The sequence below is a fragment of the Poeciliopsis prolifica genome, unplaced genomic scaffold (genome assembly GCF_027474105.1).
Source record: "Poeciliopsis prolifica strain line A6 unplaced genomic scaffold, Auburn_PproV2 SCAFFOLD011, whole genome shotgun sequence".
Classification (NCBI taxonomy): Eukaryota; Metazoa; Chordata; class Actinopteri; order Cyprinodontiformes; family Poeciliidae; genus Poeciliopsis; species Poeciliopsis prolifica.
In genome coordinates this window covers 5,811,036-5,830,388 of record NW_026562386.1, presented here as the reverse complement: position 1 = coordinate 5,830,388, position 19,353 = coordinate 5,811,036, and the positions used below count along the sequence as shown (strand labels likewise).

Sequence of the window (19,353 nt, the reverse complement as noted above, 5' to 3'; positions counted from 1 at the left end):
AAGAAGATGTCGGATTATTTCAAAACACTTTTTTACGTGGCTGAACAAAAACAAGAAGAGCGGGAAGACATTTCTCCCAAAACCTTAAAGGTGGGACGATTACTTTTCCACATAGGGTCAGGTTAATAAAATCCTCATCTGAAAACTGGATTTACTTAGATTAAAATTAGAGATTCAAAATACTGAATGTTTTCTGAACCCCCATTAAAATGGTTCAGTTCACATCTGGAAAATAAAGGAAAGAGCTGCAATTCCACAATCTGACCAGAAGATGTCCCTGCAGCATTTTATTTAGCTCTAAGTGTCATATTGCAATTCACCATATAGTTTTGTGGGAAATGTTGAATTGCCCACATTCAAATCTTTAAATGTTAAACATATTTTCATTAAATGCCACATCTTCAGTGGCAAGTTTATAAAAGATTTCCACCTAAAAAGAACTCAAGGAGTTCAAATTATTTTGTTTTCTCAGCCTTGAGTAAGAACTTTGTTTTAACAAGTTTTTAATAATGAAGTTAAGGAGCAGAAATGCCAACACAGTTTAATCGGCCATCTTATCAGCTGTAATACAGAGTATAAAGGCAACAACAAATTGTTATTTACTTAAAGCAACATGAGTTCTTACGCCATAGAAACACGAGGATGTTTGTTTTTTACTCATCCAGATAATTACAGATGAAACTACGCAGACAAAAACAAACACAAGCTCACTTCCCACATCCAAACGAACGAGTCCTTTAGGTTTCAATACAGTAAACATGACAGAACACATTTGAGCTGAAGGAAGAATTCAACTTATAAAAAGTAAATAATAGAGCTTTTCCAAAGTAACGAGAGCAAACCTTGTGTTGAAAATCTCAGTTTCAGAAAGTTTGTTTTCTGACAATTGGCGAACTATCTTTACTTCAAATGAGCAGAAGAATCTTCTCCTCCCATACAATTTTTAGAAAATTAACAATGAGAGACCAAGTTTTCAGTAATTACCATATTACCTCATATTAAATCTGGCTGTACACATTATAGTCAAGGAAGAAGAGAGAGACCTTCCAGTCTTAGGATGAAAAGAAAAGCGATACAGAGGAGGTCAAGCGTCTCTGTTCCTGAATGCAGCGCCATGTTGTTTCACAGCTGGTCGGTGTGCAAACATCCCACCGACGGCCGAGAAATGGGATTACTCTGCAATTATTCACACGATTTACTGTCAAATATGAGTCAGAGAGTAAGATATCTATTGTTTTACATCCTCCTACAGTATTAAGGCCATGTTTTATCCCTGGAGTTGTATTCACAGCATCAGGAGGAAAAATTACAAAAACAGACCAATTAATTACTCAAGTTTAACAAATTTGTTCTTTAGCTGTTCATGTTTTACTGCACATCAGCTTTACTGTTTTCAGAACAGTTGCACAAATTGTTGCAAAAGTACCGTATATGCTTCCCTTAAATTTTCCTACATATTATTATGATAAATCCCAATAAAATTTTAAATGAATTTTATTGGGATTGACCCACACAACACATTGCAAAATTGTGAATGTGATACATACTTTTCATAACTGATGTGTTTTGGTGTAAAAGTATGAAGTAGTTTAGTAATCCACCAAAAGTTTCTCATGCTTTCGTTTGATGAAACAAAAGGTGTTTTATCAAAGTATTGCCTCAAAGAGGCAAATACAGCTTCACATTTCAGATTTTTATTTTTAAAAATAAAAATCATTTCTTCCCTGTTTTCTGCCTTCTAATAATTCACTCTGTGTTGATCATATAAAAAAGTGAAGAAATCTAAAAAGTTTTATGTGTTTGACGACTTGTATATAAGGTTAAAAAATCACCAAGGTAGACAAGAGGAAAAAAATCAATAATTTTCCCTAGAGGACCGTTTAGTGACACTGACTTTTCTGCACAGTGTCACACAAATGCACGTCTTTGTTTTCTTAAGCGTGCTCACACAGCCGTGACGCTCACACATGTCCCAAACTGAGGACATCCCTCCATTACATAACAGGGATTAGGCTCCTCTTTTTGGTGGCCCCTAACAGTGAAAACTGTGTGAGTCTATTTTTGACCTCTCGACCTCGGTGTAATTTCAGTGTATGCTCACTGCAGTAATTGGTACATGCCGTCCCAATCTGCATTCAGTGTGTGGGCCTCAAACTCTCTGAACGGACGCAACTCAAAGCTCAGCTGTCTGAAAACTGTCTTTGTGATTATTCCTCTTACAAAACGTTCAGTAAATAAATCTACCGATGGATCTGGTGTTTTGTCATCAATAATAAGGAATTATTTACTTAAAACAAGCTCATATCTTGCTGCAAAGTCACTTCTAAGCTAGTTTTGTCTGATTTCAGGTGTACTAAGATATTTGCACTGGAAACTAAACCAACAACCCAACATGTTGAAAGAACCATTTTAGATAAAAAAAAACAAAACCCTCAAATTTGTCTGGAGCCACAAAAAATTAAAAGCCTCTTATTAGGTTTATAATGAAAGCAAAACAAGCTTTAAGTGTTTATATTAGCCTATTAAAATAACTAAGTGTATACCTAATTAGTATTTATGATTAAATGTTTATTTTCCCTGCAGGGCGTCCTGGACGGAAAATGACGCACCACTTGACTCTGTTGTACAATGATGCTTTAAGTTTACCTTCTGCTACAATATCAATGTATTGTGTTTTGTTGCATTGATAAAATTAAAGAAATGCAATAAAGAAATCTGATTTTTGATGTAATTTGTATTCGGATCGACAGGAAAAGGGTCATTTTTTTTCCTTTTGAAACTTGGAAAATCTGCATAATGATCGCTTTTTGTAAATGTGGTGGGAACATTATGTAATTTAAATTTCTGGACCAAAATAATAAGTTGCTCAACATCGCCACCCTGGGAATTTCTCCCAGGGAATATTTTCTTCTTTTTAAGGGACACAGATTCGGTAATGCATGGAGTGGAGACATCTGAGACAGTTTCAAATGTACAAAAACCCATTTACTAAATTCTTTTAAAATGTTCTTTTAAAACCATTTCTGTCTAACAAAAAACTAAGAACAACAAGAAACTACAGTAGCTGAGGTTACAGGCAGAAGGGACCACTATAGGGACACCACCACACTCCGAATTTAACTGGTGAACGTCCAGAAATCCAGGAGACAAAAGAGCAGCAATGGTCCAAATATGGGGGAGACCTATGAAAGTTAATTGGTCACCGTTTCAAATAACACTGCAGCAAACTGGAGCTTACAATGAGCGTTAATTCCTTACCTGCCTTTCCACACAAATGCACACACACTCACAAAATGAGGAAGAGGAGGAGAGCAGCACAGTGACGTTTTACCTACGATCACACTTAAATTTAGATTTTCTGGCAAAGATCAGCTATAGTGCATGGAGAGAGGACACCTACCGGGAAATCAGAGCAGCATGCACCACAATTAGCAATTTGTTGCCATTTATTTGTACTCAATTCTTGGTCAGAATCAGGAGGGTATGGATACTAGTCTAAACACTAGTCTAGACTAGACTAGCAGTTTGACGTCATGAGCGTCTAATTGGAGACTTGTGTCAGAAAATGTTCTCTAGACATGCAGGGTTCAAACAGTCAGGGCAAATTAACTGGAAGATTTCTTCATTGCAGCCACACATGAACATGACTTGTAAGCGTTAAATGACGTACGAGTCATTTACACACATATAGTTCGATGTTTTGAACTGGATGAAAAGTTCTGTTTCCATGAAGTCAATGGTCAGCTGTAAACTGCAACAGTCACACATAGACATATGGAAAGGATTTGCACAAAAAATTATGGTCACATGGAAACACTTGTAAAATGTGCTTCAGACAGTCTGGAAGTAATTTAGTATCTTACCGGTACATATGGGGCTCCAACAGTGTCAAAAACTATTCATACTTGTTATTAAATATATATACAATGGTCAGAGATGTCTTCCTACCTGGAATTGATGAAATTTAAAAAACACAGATGATCTTTTGTTTTGGAGATCCGATTTGTTTTAGGAAATAACAACTGATTTTTGGCAGGGATGTAACCTGAATGTATGTATGGATCCCCACGTGCCCACTCCACTGAAACCATTGAAAACCTCCTGGTTGTTTCACCAAATATTGGTGTCTGAACTTTTCCTGAGTTAAAACATTAGTGTTGTTGTTTCTATATCAATATCAACTTGTTCTTTTTGCATTACTTGAGGTCTGAAAGCACTACATTGTTCTAGTTTTCACCATTTTTTATTTTCTGTAAATAACTCCAAAATGATTGGATCTAATTTCAGAGACACGCCGTCAATGGTTCATAGAATAAAAGAATAATGTTCATTTTACTCAAACATATACATATAAAAACTAAAACCAGAGAAGCTGATAATCTTAAGTGAACTATTAATTTTTTCCAGAGCAATGCAAAAAAAAAAAAAAAATTAAAACTCTTACTGGAAGCTAATTTGGTAGAACATTTGGCTCCAGTTTAATTTTAGAATAGTTGGAAAAAGAGCCTCAATTTGGTACAAACTTGACAAAAATGTTTGATGAATGGACATAAATAAATGTGCAAATGATTACAAATTGCATGCTTTTGGTTTCTCTATTAACATAATAATTAAAACTTCCTTTATTAGCTCAGATTCTGTGACTTACAAATTGTTAAGCTAACAAACGCCCCATATAGTAGAGACTTTAAGAAGCACTTTTATAGTGGAGACACTTCATTGAATAGCAGGAAAATATTTGCTCTGTGTATTATTTTTACCTTTCAGACAGACTACCTATCACTAATAACAAATTGCAGAAAAACAAGTCAAATGGGAGTTCTATCTTTAGTACCTGCAGCATAAACTGACCATAACTAAGAATCAGCGTCACTGATTGTTGCTCTGCAGACGAACTGCGGTCATTAAGCAGCCCGTTTGTAAAGGATGTGCTGCAGCTCACAGATATGCAGACACACAGGCATGTTAATCCCAACTGCAATAACATTTCTTTAGACTGGTCAACAGTCCTCAGAAAAAGAAACACTGGAAACGTTTCCACGGTACATTTGTTAAAAGAGCTCACAAAAAATGTTTTTAATGAATCCAAGAAACAATTTAAACGTGATTGGTTAGAGATTGAGTGCGAATGATGTAAAGCTGAATGAATGAAACAGCAAAACAAAGCGAGAAAGAAGCGGAGGGTAAGAAATGGACCTCATTAATAAAGTCATAAAGGAATAAATGGATCAGCAGAAGCATGGAGGGGGTGACGAGGGTTTCCTGTGTAAACATGGAGGCTAATAAATGAACTAAACAAAGATCAGCAGACTGAGAGATCAGGGGCAGAAACGCATCACAAAGTTTTGAGACATTTTAAGAAATACAGTTTCTTAAAACTGTCAGGCTACGCTCTGTATTTTATGATGACTTCCTGTGATGGACTTAGAAAAAGTAGCAAACAAAAGAAAATGATAAAAGGTTGAGTTCTTCAACAACTCTTTGAAGAATTTGACTAAATGAGCTACAATCTTTAATTTCCCTTTGAGATCATTAAAATATTTTTGATATTTTAATTAATTATCTTTAGAAGGGACCTAAAAATAGTGTAATTTAATTTAGGTATAAACCAGATCCTCTGAAGGCCTCAGATGTGGAGAACATCAGTGAACAAATCTCATCATGAAAACCTAGAAACAGACGCTTAGGGAGAAAGTTAAGTTCAAAGTTTGTTTGCAGTTTAAATCATCATCCCAAACTCTGATAGTTTAATTCTATATATTTTTGTTTTTATGAAAAACTACCACTGAAAATTGGTGTATATGTTTGCTAACGTACATTCAACAAATTGATCAAATGAAGATTTGAGCTGACTCTTATAAGCTCATTCCACAAACTGCATATTTATTTACAGCTTGCATTCAGATCTGTAAGTCAGAATGGATGTTTCAGAGAGCGAGCCAGGAATCCACACATTTAAAGTCACACAGGCAGCTTCTATGTTTAGCAAAAGGAGTGGGCACATAATTAACCTTTAATTGTTGGGGTTCTGAGGTGGAAACACTAACAATTAAGCAGCTATTAATTTCTCATTTGGATCTGGGAGAAGGAGGAGGAGGAGTGAGAGAAGAAAGATGGAAAAACAAATGGAGCCAAAGACAGAGAATGTTTAAGTCTTTGGAGCCTGAGGAACATTTTGAATATGGACGTTTTAAGGATGAACCACAAACAGCACAAGAAAATACTAAATACTTTAAGTAACAGAACATTTAATCCACAGTTTGCAGCCTTTTTCAGTCTCAAATAGTTTGTGAAGTAAAGCCCAACCTGTGCAATCAACCTAAGAAAAGTTTCAGATTTGACTCATGCAGAGCAGCAAGGAAGGTTTTCCATTAAAATATCAATCAATCAACATATTCCTTAGGTTTTCACTCTCGCATTCCTCATATTAGGGATGCAAGTTATCAATTAAACAATTAATTTAAAGTTGACTGATCTTATCAATCGACAGAGGCTGCGGTTTTCTTAAAAACATAAATCTTGTACCAAGAAAACAGACTCTTTTTCTATGAAGGGCTACATTTATCAGAATATAGGAATTTAAATTTTAACTAATTTTGTGTCAGCTGTGTTAAACACTGACTGCATAAACAGAAAAGTGGTCTTCTCACATTGGTAAACTTGTACAATATAACAGGAACCTCTTAGGTGAACAGAAAAATAAAAGAATAAAATATGTGAAACACTTGATCATACAGTCGTATTGTTTGCATTACCTTGAAAGAGTTTAATTAAAACTCTTTCAAGGTAATGCTCTAATGTTAAACATTAGAGGCTCTAACCTCTTATGTACATTAAATACACTCTTGTTTTGATGTTGATAAATTATATCTGATGTTAAAAATAACCTAAACGTCACCAGACTCAAACACACACCTGCAGTTTTTGTAAAAGTTTTACTGATTTGAAAAAAAAATATTTTGCCTGATTTTATTTTTTACTTATATAAATTATTGTAATTTTTTATCCTTAGAATTCCAACATTTCCACTTAATTTATATTTCGGTCTGTCTGACATGTATCTTTTAAATATTAAATGATTGATAATTTCAGTACTTGAGAAGACAAAGTACTTTTTTTACTGAAGTAATTTCTTGGATAGCTATTGAGTAAAATATGTTGAAGTAGTGTTACTGTGAAAATTTTTGATTACTTTCCCCCCCTCTGATTACAGCCCTAATCCTCGCCCTCTGGCACAAACAGAAATCATTTTGGCGCCCCCTCTAAAGCAGCGCCCCTTTACTTCATGCACACTTTTTGCCCCGCGGTCAGAAACTGTCCACGTTTGGGGACCACCTCTCCGTACCACGGACCTCCTCTCCTCCTCCTCCTCTCTGCGACAAGTCACCGGTGCGCACAAAATCCTGAGCGCACACGGAGCGCATCTCCAACTGGAGAGCTGGCAGAAACCACAGGGGACAGAGAGACCCGAGAAACTGTTTACTGAGAAATACACCGAGCAGCACCGGCCAGTGTCCGATCAGCGCTGAAAGCCACGAAGGGAAGAAGAGGGAAGACGGAGCGCCGGTCCGTCCGCCCTCCTCAGCACCGCGCAGAGGAGACACGCGTCGGAGGAAAGATTCCCCGCAACGCATTGAAAGCTTCTGGTGAGGAGAACAGGAGAGCGGAGGGCATCGGATAGCCAACCACGACAAGTGAGTGGGGATTTTAAATTATCCTGATTGAGGGTTTGAGCTCCAGGAAGCATCTTGTATTGATGTGAAGGTGCATTCAGTTGGACACATTGGCTCACCTGAAACTTTACATAAACGATTTTAGAGGATAACTTAGTGCTGCAGGTTTATTTAACAATTTCAGTGTAGAAAAATAGATTTGAGTCATTTATTTCCTAAGTTAGTTTTTAAATGTGATTTGTTTATCACCATTAAAAAAAGTCAAAAATAATAAATTTCTCACATATAAGAGCAGAAGAGGAGCAGATACAATATTTTATCCTTTTTCAACCAAACTAATGTGGGCGGTAACATCAGTTTGCTATAATTTTTATACCTTGAACACAAATGCAAAAACTTTCAGGGGTTTTTCCAGAATACAAAGGAGCCTTTAGATTTTACATTTTATCCTGAAGAAGTTCACATACCTGTTATATTTTATACCATGTTCATACTAAAAGTTACAATTAATCCAATGCATTTAAGTTTATTTAGCATATCAAAATGCACAAAATGGCTGATAGGTTAAAGTGACCTCAAACAGTAAATACATTGCATCCAATTGAGAGTAAATATAATCGTAATAACTGGCAGTTGTAAAGACAAAGTTCTGAAATGCATCTCAATGATACAGCAAGTTTAGAAAACATTGTTTTATATATAAATGGTCCCCCTAAATAATTGAAAAGCAGTTGCAGCACAGAGATTAATTAATCGTTTGGTAAAAGTCCTCAAATGAATAATTCTTACCTGCAACCTATTGCATCCCTACAGGTGAAATTCTTCTCTACTTGTGAGAAACTGCTTTAAAAGACATATGAGTTGTATAAGAACTATTTCTATTTCTCATATAAGTTCATTTTGAAAAGATCTTGACCTTTGAAATTGATGGAGAAAGTATTTCCGAAGAACTAGAAGTTTAAGAAGAGCTGAAAGAAAAGTGCAAGTCCAAACCAGATCACATTGTGAACATGGATAAACTGAACTAATTCACAAAACAAAGTCAAGACAAAAAGGTTTTCAGTCACAAAAGAATGATACTCCTCTTATAATAGTAATACATAAATGTAAAGTTATTGCTAATAAAAATGTTTTTTCTCCAGCTCAGTTTGTCATCAACAATAAAAACTCCTGAAGTTCCACCTGATGAATAAATATTTTCTCTCACAGGAAAATGTTTGTAAATGTATTGTAAATAGTCCTGATCCCTGCATGAATCCCACTTGTACTGGAATATAATACTCTGCCTTCAGCTTCAATTACAGCTTGGCATGCAAGTGATTTGACCTTTGACCTTTCTTAAACAGACTGACATCTTTTCCAGGACCAGAGGATGTGACTGTTGGCAAAGTGTTTTTTTAGAAATGAGACTCATTGCATCAGTTAAATGGGTTAAATATCTTGTTAGCAGCTGAAAGATTGTCGCCCATTTAGTAATTATCCAATAGGAAGCTTCTGTTAGCTGTTCTGTTAGCTTGGCTAAAATAGGAAACGCTTCATGTGATTGGCTCCAAGTTTCTCTATTAGTGATAACCAAGAAAGATTACCTGGCGCTAAACATGAACATAAGTAATCGAAGGAGGAGTATCTAGAATTTGTACTCAAGTAAGAGCCTTACTATTTCAATTTATTTTTATTCAAGTAAAAGTAAAAATAAATTACTCAAATAAGAGTAAAAAAATGTAAAATTAATTAACAATTAACATTATTTTCTTCAAGTAAAAGTAAAAATACTTCTTAATAAAGCTACTCAAGTAAATGTAACTAGTTACTTAACAGTGAGTAATAACATAAAAGGCATAAAGTTTAAATTGTTCATGCAATTTGAAACAAGAATTAAAATTATTCTAAAGTAAAATAAGTAGTTATTATATCTTGATAATGTGAGTAAAATAATACAGAAATGTGGCTCTTTAACCAGGTGAGGACAGTTTTTTTTTCTTGGATACTGTGAAATAATTATTTGGTTTAAATTGCACAAATTTAGATTAATGAACTTAAAAAACAATGTTTAGTCAGCTTCTCTCTTGTTTATAAATCAGCTTCATAAACTTTAGTGTCTGAGTTCAAACAGTTTTCTTGTTGACTTAAATTCAATTTTCAAGGCAGCAGGTGGACTTTCATTTTCCAGTTAAACCATTCAATTTAACTTGAAACGACTCTGTTTTACAGTGTAGTGAACCTACTGACTTTTCCTGAACTCCAAGCTTTATATTTTTAATCAACAGCTTTCCTTCCTGGATGCATTCGTTAACATAACAATTAGATAATGTTGACTCAATGTGGTCGATATCTATAAATGACTTTTATCAAGACAAAAAAAAAAAAACAATATTTGTGAGCAAGAGAGGAAATGGATGGTGTAAAATGTAAAGAATTTAAATAATAATCCAGTTTTCTCCACAGTGGCAGCTCCAGACTTATTGGACCCAAAATCAGCCACGCACAACACGAAGCCCCGCCTCTCCTTCTCCACCAAGCCAATCACACTGACTCCTCGGGAGGAAAGTGAGGTGAGAAATCAAACGAAAGAAAGCAAAAACAGTCCAGGCAGAATCATTTTACCGAGTTGCTGACTGACCAGCCGAAGTGTTGCAGGTCGTGGCCACAGTGATGAAGTGGAAGACGGTGACCACCATCTTTCTTCTGGTGGTTCTGTACCTGGTGATAGGAGCTACCGTCTTCAGATGGCTGGAACAGCCTCATGAGAGGTGAGCGTCTGTTTTTATTTCACTGCCACTCCTCGAGCTTCATTATTTTATCTCTGAGCCTGAGAAACTCAAGAACCCTCACCACCTCTATCATTTAGTGTTTGAAGGCGTTTCTACTGGCTTTGGAAGTCTAGAGAGGAAATTCTTTATATTTGCAGCGTCTAACAGGAGGTTTTTAGCTTCCTCCATTTTATATGGGAGGAAAACATTCCCACAGCATAATGCTGCCGGCACCATGTTTCCCTGAACTCCAAAGTGACCAAATGCCATTTGGCTGTTTCTCATATAATTGGTTTCAATGAGAATTAAAAACACAAGGGTGGACTTTACTTCTCCATAAAGTGACTTGTTTTTATTTATTTATTCTTATTTAGTGGTGCCAGAGGGACAGGGGATGAAGGCAAATGTGTGACACACTTTTCAGATTTTTAATTGTGAAATATTTCTTTTTATTTTTTTAAATTTATTAATTTCAAACAAAAAATAAGCAAACAGTAGAATAAGATAAAACACATGGAAATATAAACAAAAACAACATAATTTACAACTACTGTTCTATAAATACTTATTTAATTCAACACCTTATCTCAGTTTAATAAAATATATCACGTATTCCCTCAATGACTATCGGAAATTTGTCATTTAATCCATTTTATGGTATTCACATACCTGTTCAGTATTCTGTGCTAAAGAACACACAAATAAATTACATATGCAAAACTATTTCAAGATAAGAAAATCTACAGATTCATAATAATAATAATAATAGTAAAATAATAACAGTATTTAAATCCTGTCATTTTGTTTCCATTTCACAATTAATCTTTCTGTCTTTCAACCTCTTCAAATCGCCATCAAATGCTTTGAACTTTATGGTTTTATGATATTTTAAAGTCGCCATTATAATTGTGATTCTTTCTTGAGCTAAATCTGGCTCCGATCCATCTAAAATAGATTTGGTTATTCATTAATTTTCCGACAGAACCAGCTCTTTTTTCAAAACAGGAAGAATAAACTCCGTCTCTCCCTCTGTCAGCGCCCAGCGTTTGGCCATCCTGTCCCAGAAACTGGACTTCCTGTCCCAGCACTCCTGTGTCAACCAGAGCCAGCTGGAGGAGCTGGTCCAGGTGAGTCGTCACTGAGCCAAAACACACAATCACACACCTGGAATCCTGTTGTGACATCATGATTTAGTGATCCATGATGACTGTGACAAGAAATTAAAGAATTTGATTGTTCTTGTTTTCCAGATTTTAAATTGATTTTAAATTAATTTTAAAAGGTCACTGAGCTGTTTAATTGGAAAAAACATTTGGTTTAAATGTGATATATTATGCTTCTTTGAGCAGGTCAGGATAAGCTAAACAAACATGTTCATCACATGTTTTGCACAAAATCAATCGTACATAAGACTTTTAGTCTGATCAATTTTATCTGTTTTGAGCTGTTTTAGGGTCTTTGTCACTTTAAATCCATATGAACTGCTGCTTTCACTCACACATGAAAATGGCTGCAAACAGATGTGAAATTACACAATCATTCATCTTAGAAAAGCAGAAGTTGCGCCTCCTGCAGAACCAACAAAAATGCAGCAAGTGATTTCTGAACAGTAAGTCAACAACAAAACATTTGTCTTTTCCAGCATCCATTGTACAGCGAATAGAGTTTTGAAATGGCTAATTTTCCAGACAACAAAACACATTAACTTATTGCCAAAAATCAGCCGGGTGTTTTGGGTTTTTTCTTAAACTCTTTTGCTGTTCATAAAAGCAGTAGAGACAGAAATGGAAGAACAAAAGTGTGAAATTTGCATGAAAAGTCACCTTTAAAATGATACATGAAGATAGATAAAGATGAGATAAATGAAGATTCAAAAAAGTTAACTATCATGAAGAAGGAACATTTCCTCCAACTGCAACTATTTTCTGTGTTTTTCTAATTTCTTTAAAAGTGAATTTACTGACTTTTCTTGATCTCCAGCCTGTCTATTTATAATCAATAATTTTGCTTCCTGAATCCATTAATTCAAGCAATAATCAGACTCAAATGTTGATCTTTTGTGTTTAGTTGGACTGGAGTCTCTGTTTGATTGGGTTCCCTTCAGATTTGGATCGATTTCACTGACAGACTCATCTGGAGTTATGACATGAATAATCTTCCTCCTGTTTCAAAGAGCAATTTTATTACATTAGTGACACACACCTGGCAGACTAACAGCATAATCGAATGAACCGATGACTTCACAATTATGATATATCTGGCATATCATAATCACAACGATCTTTATGTTGGGACTCACTAGGTTGTGGTTTTCTGTGTTCATGAATTCAGGGCCAGATTTTAGAAAATTGCTAAGCTGAAATATAAAAAATGATCAGAATGTGACGTGTTGCTCTTGATTAAACATCACGCGGTCATAAAATCAGGGTATAAAAGCAGACTTTGGTTGAACTGAACCACATATTTTGAAGATTTGACATGCAGAGTTAAAGTACTTTCAGGACCACGGAGAGCTCCAGACTCAGACATGGAAAAACAAAAACTGAGTCAAAGAAATCGTCTGTTATCAGCTCTACCTCGGCTGTAGACCCCAAACCATTTGTTTTCACAATCAGTCCCAGTTTCTGCCTCACCTCAAACTTCATACTCAGTGTTTCCATATTTTATGATCACACTGAGTATGAAGTTTGGGTGCATTATAGGGGGAAAAATTATGACAATTCCAAGGGCCCCTGACCAATAGGGGGCCCTCCACAATATTTTTTTATTCATAAAAATAAGAAAAGGGGGCTCTGTCAATTACAAAATTAATTATATTGTGTTTCTAAAATTGTTTTTAGCATTAAAAATGAAATGTTCTCATGTTTGGCCCGAATCCCCGGATCTGCGTGAAATGATTTGTTCCTGCTTGGAGCTTGATGGTGACAACATTCAGCAGCAGTCAGTAGAAGACAAGAATGACTGTGGCTGTTATTATGCTGCTAAGAAAAATAATAAAGTCAGGTTTTCAAAAAATAGAGACAGAGAGAGAAAAAGGCAAACGGGTGAATTCGTAACCCAGTTTTTCTCCGAGAATTGGGTAGTCTGTGAAATGATCAACCATTTAGCATAGTTAGCTTAGCTACAGACTACTGTTTGCCTCCTTGTCACTAACATTTAACAAATTAAGGAAATAAATTACTAAGATATTCATATATTGAACTTGACCCCAGGAATCCTGGGTCAGTGCCCTTGTTCATGGCACAACCACAGCTTCTGTACACAAACATCAAATTATTTAGAGCACAATAAAAGTTTACTTTTGGAGTCTTATGAAGCCTTTTTTCCTCCCCAGCAAGTTGTGTCTGCTGTCCGATCCGGGGTGAATCCTGCAGGAACTTACACCAACCACAGCAGCCTGTGGGACCTGAGCTCCGCCTTCTTCTTTGCTGGAACTGTCATCACCACCATCGGTAGGAAATTAAACTGATTGATCGACAACGCCTTGTTAAAGTTTAGAGCTCCTAACTTTTCCACATTTTCCAGATTGGTTACAGTCACAAATAAAGTATCTTATTGTGTGTTGATGTGAGCTGCTAATCTAAAATGATACGTTCAGAAATCTGAAAAGTGTGGCGTTTATTTGCATTCAATTAATTTTGATATATAAAGACAAATGGAGTCCATCTTTGTCGTTATTTCACATCTGATCAGACAATTAAGACAAAGGAACGCAGCAGACAGAGCAGTAATCATGTTGTAGAAAAGTGTGATTTAAAAAAAAAAAGCTAAAACTTTAAAGGAGCTGCAGGATTATGACACCAATGGTTTCATATGAAAAGCCCCAGACTTCCTTCTTTTGGTTGCATGGATGCATCAATCAGTCAAATCGTGCATTTAGGTCACAGGTTATGCATACAAGATGTTTGAAACGTGTTTCTGGTGTTTCTCTCTGCAGGATTTGGAAACATCTCTCCTCACACCGAAGGAGGGAGAATATTCTGTATCATCTACGCTCTGCTGGGAATCCCGTTGTTCGGTTTCCTCTTGGCAGGTGTGGGTGATCAGCTTGGCACCATCTTCGGGAAGGGAATCGCCAGGGTGGAGAAAATGTTTGTGGTGAGTCTGCAAACAGATGGACGGATCTTAAATCATATTTAAAAAACGTATTGTTAAAAGTTCAAAACTGCATCAAACAATGTGCTATAAATCTATGATAATTTATGATAACTGGATGACTGACAGAAAAAGCATCAATGGCCGCTAGCTGCTCGGTAGATGCATTTTTTTAAACAACTTTCCTCCTGATGGCTGGAGATGTGACGGATCTCTCAGCCTGTAAATAATGACAGAAGCCGTAAGCCTCTGTCGTTCATTTCCCCTGCAGCACTGGGCCATCAGCCAGACCAAGATCCGAGTCATATCCACGCTGCTGTTTGTTCTGTTCGGCTGCCTGCTGCTTGTGGCGCTCCCGGCGGCCATCTTTAAACACATCGAGGGCTGGTCTGCACTGGAGTCCCTTTACTTTGTGGTCATCACCTTGACCACCATCGGGTTCGGAGACTTTGTGGCAGGTGAACGAAGCGAACTCTCTGTAAACTTGTCTTTTTTTCTCTCTGGGTCATGGCAGCAGGTTTGATCGGTGTCTCTTCGTGTCCAGGTGGGTCAGACATAGAGTACCTGGACTATTACAAACCGCTGGTTTGGTTCTGGATTCTGGTGGGACTCGCCTACTTCGCTGCTATCCTCAGCATGATAGGAGACTGGCTCCGAGCCATCTCCAGGAGGACCAAAGAAGAGGTATTCAACTCTTATGTAAATACCCTTGCAAAAGCATTCAGTACGAATGATAGACTTTAGAGGCTACATGATTAATAAACAGTGTTTTAAAGTGTCTAAAACATTTGAAGGTGGTTTAACGTGAAACTGAAATTCCTGCCTTGAAAGTGTAATTTAAGTCAACATTGAAAACTGTTTTGGTTTTGACTCAGAAATTAAAGTTCATAAAGTTGATTTAACAACAAGTTGTCTAAACATTGTTTTTTAAGTTCATTAATACTGAACTGAGTTTGAATTTAATGCTGCAATTTAAACCAAATAATTATTTCACAGTATGCAAGAAAAAAACTCTCCTCACCTGGTTAAAGAGCAACATTTCTATATTATTTTACTCACAATATGGAGTTAAAATAACTACTTATTTTACTTTTAAATAATGAAATTCTTGTGTCAAATGACATGAACAAAATTTCAGATCTGATAATGAATTGTATCAAACATCACGGTGAACATCACATTCAGTGTGAACAGGACATTATCCTCAGGCTTGAAAATAAACATCTGTCTGAATGAAACGCACTTCCATCAGGATACAAACACAAGTCGCTAAGCATTCTGGGAAAAAGTTCCCACACTTGTCTTTTTCGTCTTTCAGTTTTCTTAAGTGCTAACCTAAAACCTCTAGTTTATTCAACGCTTCATATAAAAGTTAACATAATTTACTGCTGTAAGTTTATCTTTCGCAAACTCACACCTTTAGGTTCAAAATCTGAAACTTGCTAAATTTATTTAACTTAAAGAGCAGAAGATAGTAGACACCATTAAATGTGGCTCAAATGTTTTACAGTGAGGTTGCAAAAAGGAGTATTAATACTTTTTTGGGGTAACTGTGTCTGTTTGCTCTGCAGTGACAGATGAACTATAAAAGTGTCTGTGTTACAGTGCCACATCCCCACATCAACTTTTGCCCTCTGCTTAATTTTGTTTAAATGACGTGACTCTTTTCAAATCTAATCTGCTGTCTGCCAGCCAAATGCATGAACACAGATGATGGTGAGATCCTCTCCACAGGGACAGATGCACAATTTGGGGATAATTCAGCAATGTTCCTGTTTAAGAAACTATTATAGGACTGCTTCGATGCTAAATATAGCAAATCTTATGGAAATCAATTTGACTTATGCGTGAAAAAACATCTGGAAGGTTTTAGCTCTTCATTAGCAAAACCCTGAGGTCCCTCTTGAGAAAGATGGAGCTGTTCCCATTTAATAATTAGATTTCACTCCTGAGCATGAATGAAGATTGAGGAAAGCCTTTCAGCTGCTCCTCAGCAGACAAACATCTTCTGAAGTGTCATGGGAGACGAGCACAACAATTCGACCCACTGTTCCTGTTAGCTACACCGGACCCATTAAGCAAAATTCACATTTTGGATGTTTTTATATTTCCATTTGAGTCTCTACTGCTTCTAAAATCAGTCCAAGTGCTGCAAAAAAGACCCAGAAGTTTTTTGGCTATAAGTTGATGTCTTTTGGTGTCTGGAAAATGAGTCGTTTCAAAATTGTTAAGTCACAATCCACAGGCACTGCGGTGTTACACAGCAACCCAAGCACAATCTGAGCACGGCTTCAGAGCGGCACCAACCAGAAACCACTTCCTGCATTCTTTCTGGTTGAACAGGAGGCTCCACTTGCGCTTTTCAGAGATGTATAGTTCTATATTTGTGGATGTGTGTGCAGCCATTTTGACGTTGAAATGTAAACTTTGAGTTGGGAGGCGAGGCCAGCAGCAGCTAATTTGGATTTAAAATGGTGACTCTTAACACAACTGACCAGAATAAAATCTCATTATCTAAGAATAATTTTGTGAAAAAATATAACGAATACGTTTTGTATATCCTAACCTGCTTGTGTTTATACTTGACTGGCTAAATGAGTTTTATAGGGTTTCGTCTGAAGTTTCCTGCTATTAATAATCTTCCATGCTGAAGTCCTGCTGTGAAAAAGCACATTTCCTGTATCCTCTGGATGTGTATTTGCTCTCCTGGTTCAGTGAACACAGAGTTGTGCACAGGGCTTTTATTTATGCAGATGATGTGGCAGCACTGAGTGAATGCATGAATAAACAGAAAGGATGACATATTTTCATATTGGAAATCTATAAAATCAATAACCTGTCTCGGTCTGTCTCCACGCAGGTGGGGGAGATCCGAGCGCACGCTGCAGAGTGGACCGCCAACGTCTCCGCGGAGTTCAAAGAAACGCGTCGCCGCGTGAGCGTGGAGATCTACGACAAGTTCCAGCGAGCCGCGTCCATCAAACGCAAACTGTCCTCAGAGCTGGGCTTCAGCTCAGCGCCTGAACTCACCCTTCCACGCCGGGCCACGTCGATCAACTTCAACGACGAACGGGAGAGGAACGACAAGGAGGCCGGGCTAAAGGGTCTGAGCGCCCCGCTGACCGGAAACGGGCCGCTGACCGGAAACGGGTCGCTGGCGAACGGGCTGGACCTGGAGAGAGGAGATGTCTCTATTATCGGACAGCTCAAGTAGAAGAGGATTCTTCCAGGGTGAAAATAGTTCTGGGAATTTAGTGAAAGAGCTGAGAGAACAAACAGAACCTGAACTCATGGTGAACAGATTCACTTCAGACAAATCTCTGATTTCTGCTGTTGAAAAGCAGCTGCTGGTTTGGTTCAGGCATTTATGAGATGCAGTTTGTAAAGTTACTAAGTGAAAAAAACAAATTATATTTATAGTATGAATATTATACTATATGTACATTTATACTACATTTAGCAAATTAGCATAGCATATATGTAAATGTTGTCATATAATATTTTATAAAAAATTAATATTGATATATTAATATTTGGTTTATTCAACTTGTCAAAGAGAAAAAATGGATGTTCATTTCTTAAAGTAATATTTTCACCATGTGATTCATACATTTTTAAATACCATAGTTCCAAATGAAATATTTAATCAGCAAGTTAGTTAAATAACTTGCTGATTAAAGCTAACTATTACAAGCTAGTATTTAGCTTGCAAATTAAATATTTATCTCCAATTTTGATACTTTTAATGGTTTGTTTGCTAAATATTCAGGGTTGACTCAAAGTTAAATGTTCAGTTTAGAAATTAGATGTTAACAAAAATAAATATTTAGTTTACAACCCAAATATTTACCTTCCTATCTACATTTCAAATCTAGTTTTTAAACTAAATAATTAACTTGTAGGCTAAATATTTAGCTCATTAATTAAATATTTAGTTTGGAACTGTGACATTTATAAATGTATGAATAACATATTGACTTTGACAAATGATCATCTATTTCTTTTCTCTGACAGGCTAAATAAACCAAATAGTGCTTTTAATTTTACTGTGTAACTTTATAAACCTCACCTCAAAGTCGTTATCCACTGTTGAGGCCTAAAGTCTAATGTTTAACATTTGGAAAAACTTGAATTTGTCACACAGTGCCTTTCTGTAACTGAAGCACGTTATTTTGTATTTTTAGAAAACAAAAACGTCATGTAGGCTGAAGAATAAGCTTTTTGCACGTGGCCTCAAATGCCTCTTAGGACCGTAGATTTAGTGAAAGTAAGTTGTTATCCAGGCTTGTGGAAGCCTCATATTTCAACACATAATCTGTCTTTGTAATGCATTTTAACAATTAATCATGTTAAATACACAGTTTGACAACTTTGAATGGAGCCCCTGCTACTATTTGCAGTTTTAAGCAAAAGATTTACAACTTCAGGCCTGAAAAACATCAAATATAAAACTGAACAGCTTGATCTTCATTTTTTACCTAAATGTTTTAATAATTCATTGTATAACACAGTAGCTCCTATCAATGTCTTATTTCCATGGACAACTCTGATTCTGCACACGTTCTCTTCTGCATATTGCATTGGGCTGTTATCGTTTATTATTACCACAAAAAACCTTTGTGATAATTAAAATCTGTTTTCTAATTTGACTGTTTTTATTGACTGGATGGTATGTTGATCTTTGACCTCACCGTTACTTTATCATGACATAGAACAACAAACACTTTACTGACTGCAAGTCTGTCAAATCAGCAGCTGGTGAGACACTAACAATAGATATGAACAAAAGTTGTGTATTCTGAGGCAACATTGCTACTTCCGATGCTTCTCTCTTT

The 19,353-nt window shown here is 36.3% G+C and overlaps 1 protein-coding gene across 1 annotated transcript; it reads left to right on the top strand.

Moving 5' to 3' along the window:
• The first annotated feature begins 7,613 nt into the window (after window positions 1-7,613).
• LOC129364276 (potassium channel subfamily K member 2-like) lies at window positions 7,614-17,845 on the top strand. Its single transcript, XM_055036828.1, has 9 exons — window positions 7,614-7,694; window positions 10,119-10,225; window positions 10,311-10,423; window positions 11,460-11,550; window positions 13,758-13,875; window positions 14,361-14,521; window positions 14,790-14,976; window positions 15,063-15,202; window positions 17,379-17,845. Coding segments are annotated over exons 1-9 (1,272 nt in total). The 5' UTR covers window positions 7,614-7,693; the 3' UTR covers window positions 17,733-17,845.
• Window positions 17,846-19,353: the final 1,508 nt, after the last annotated feature.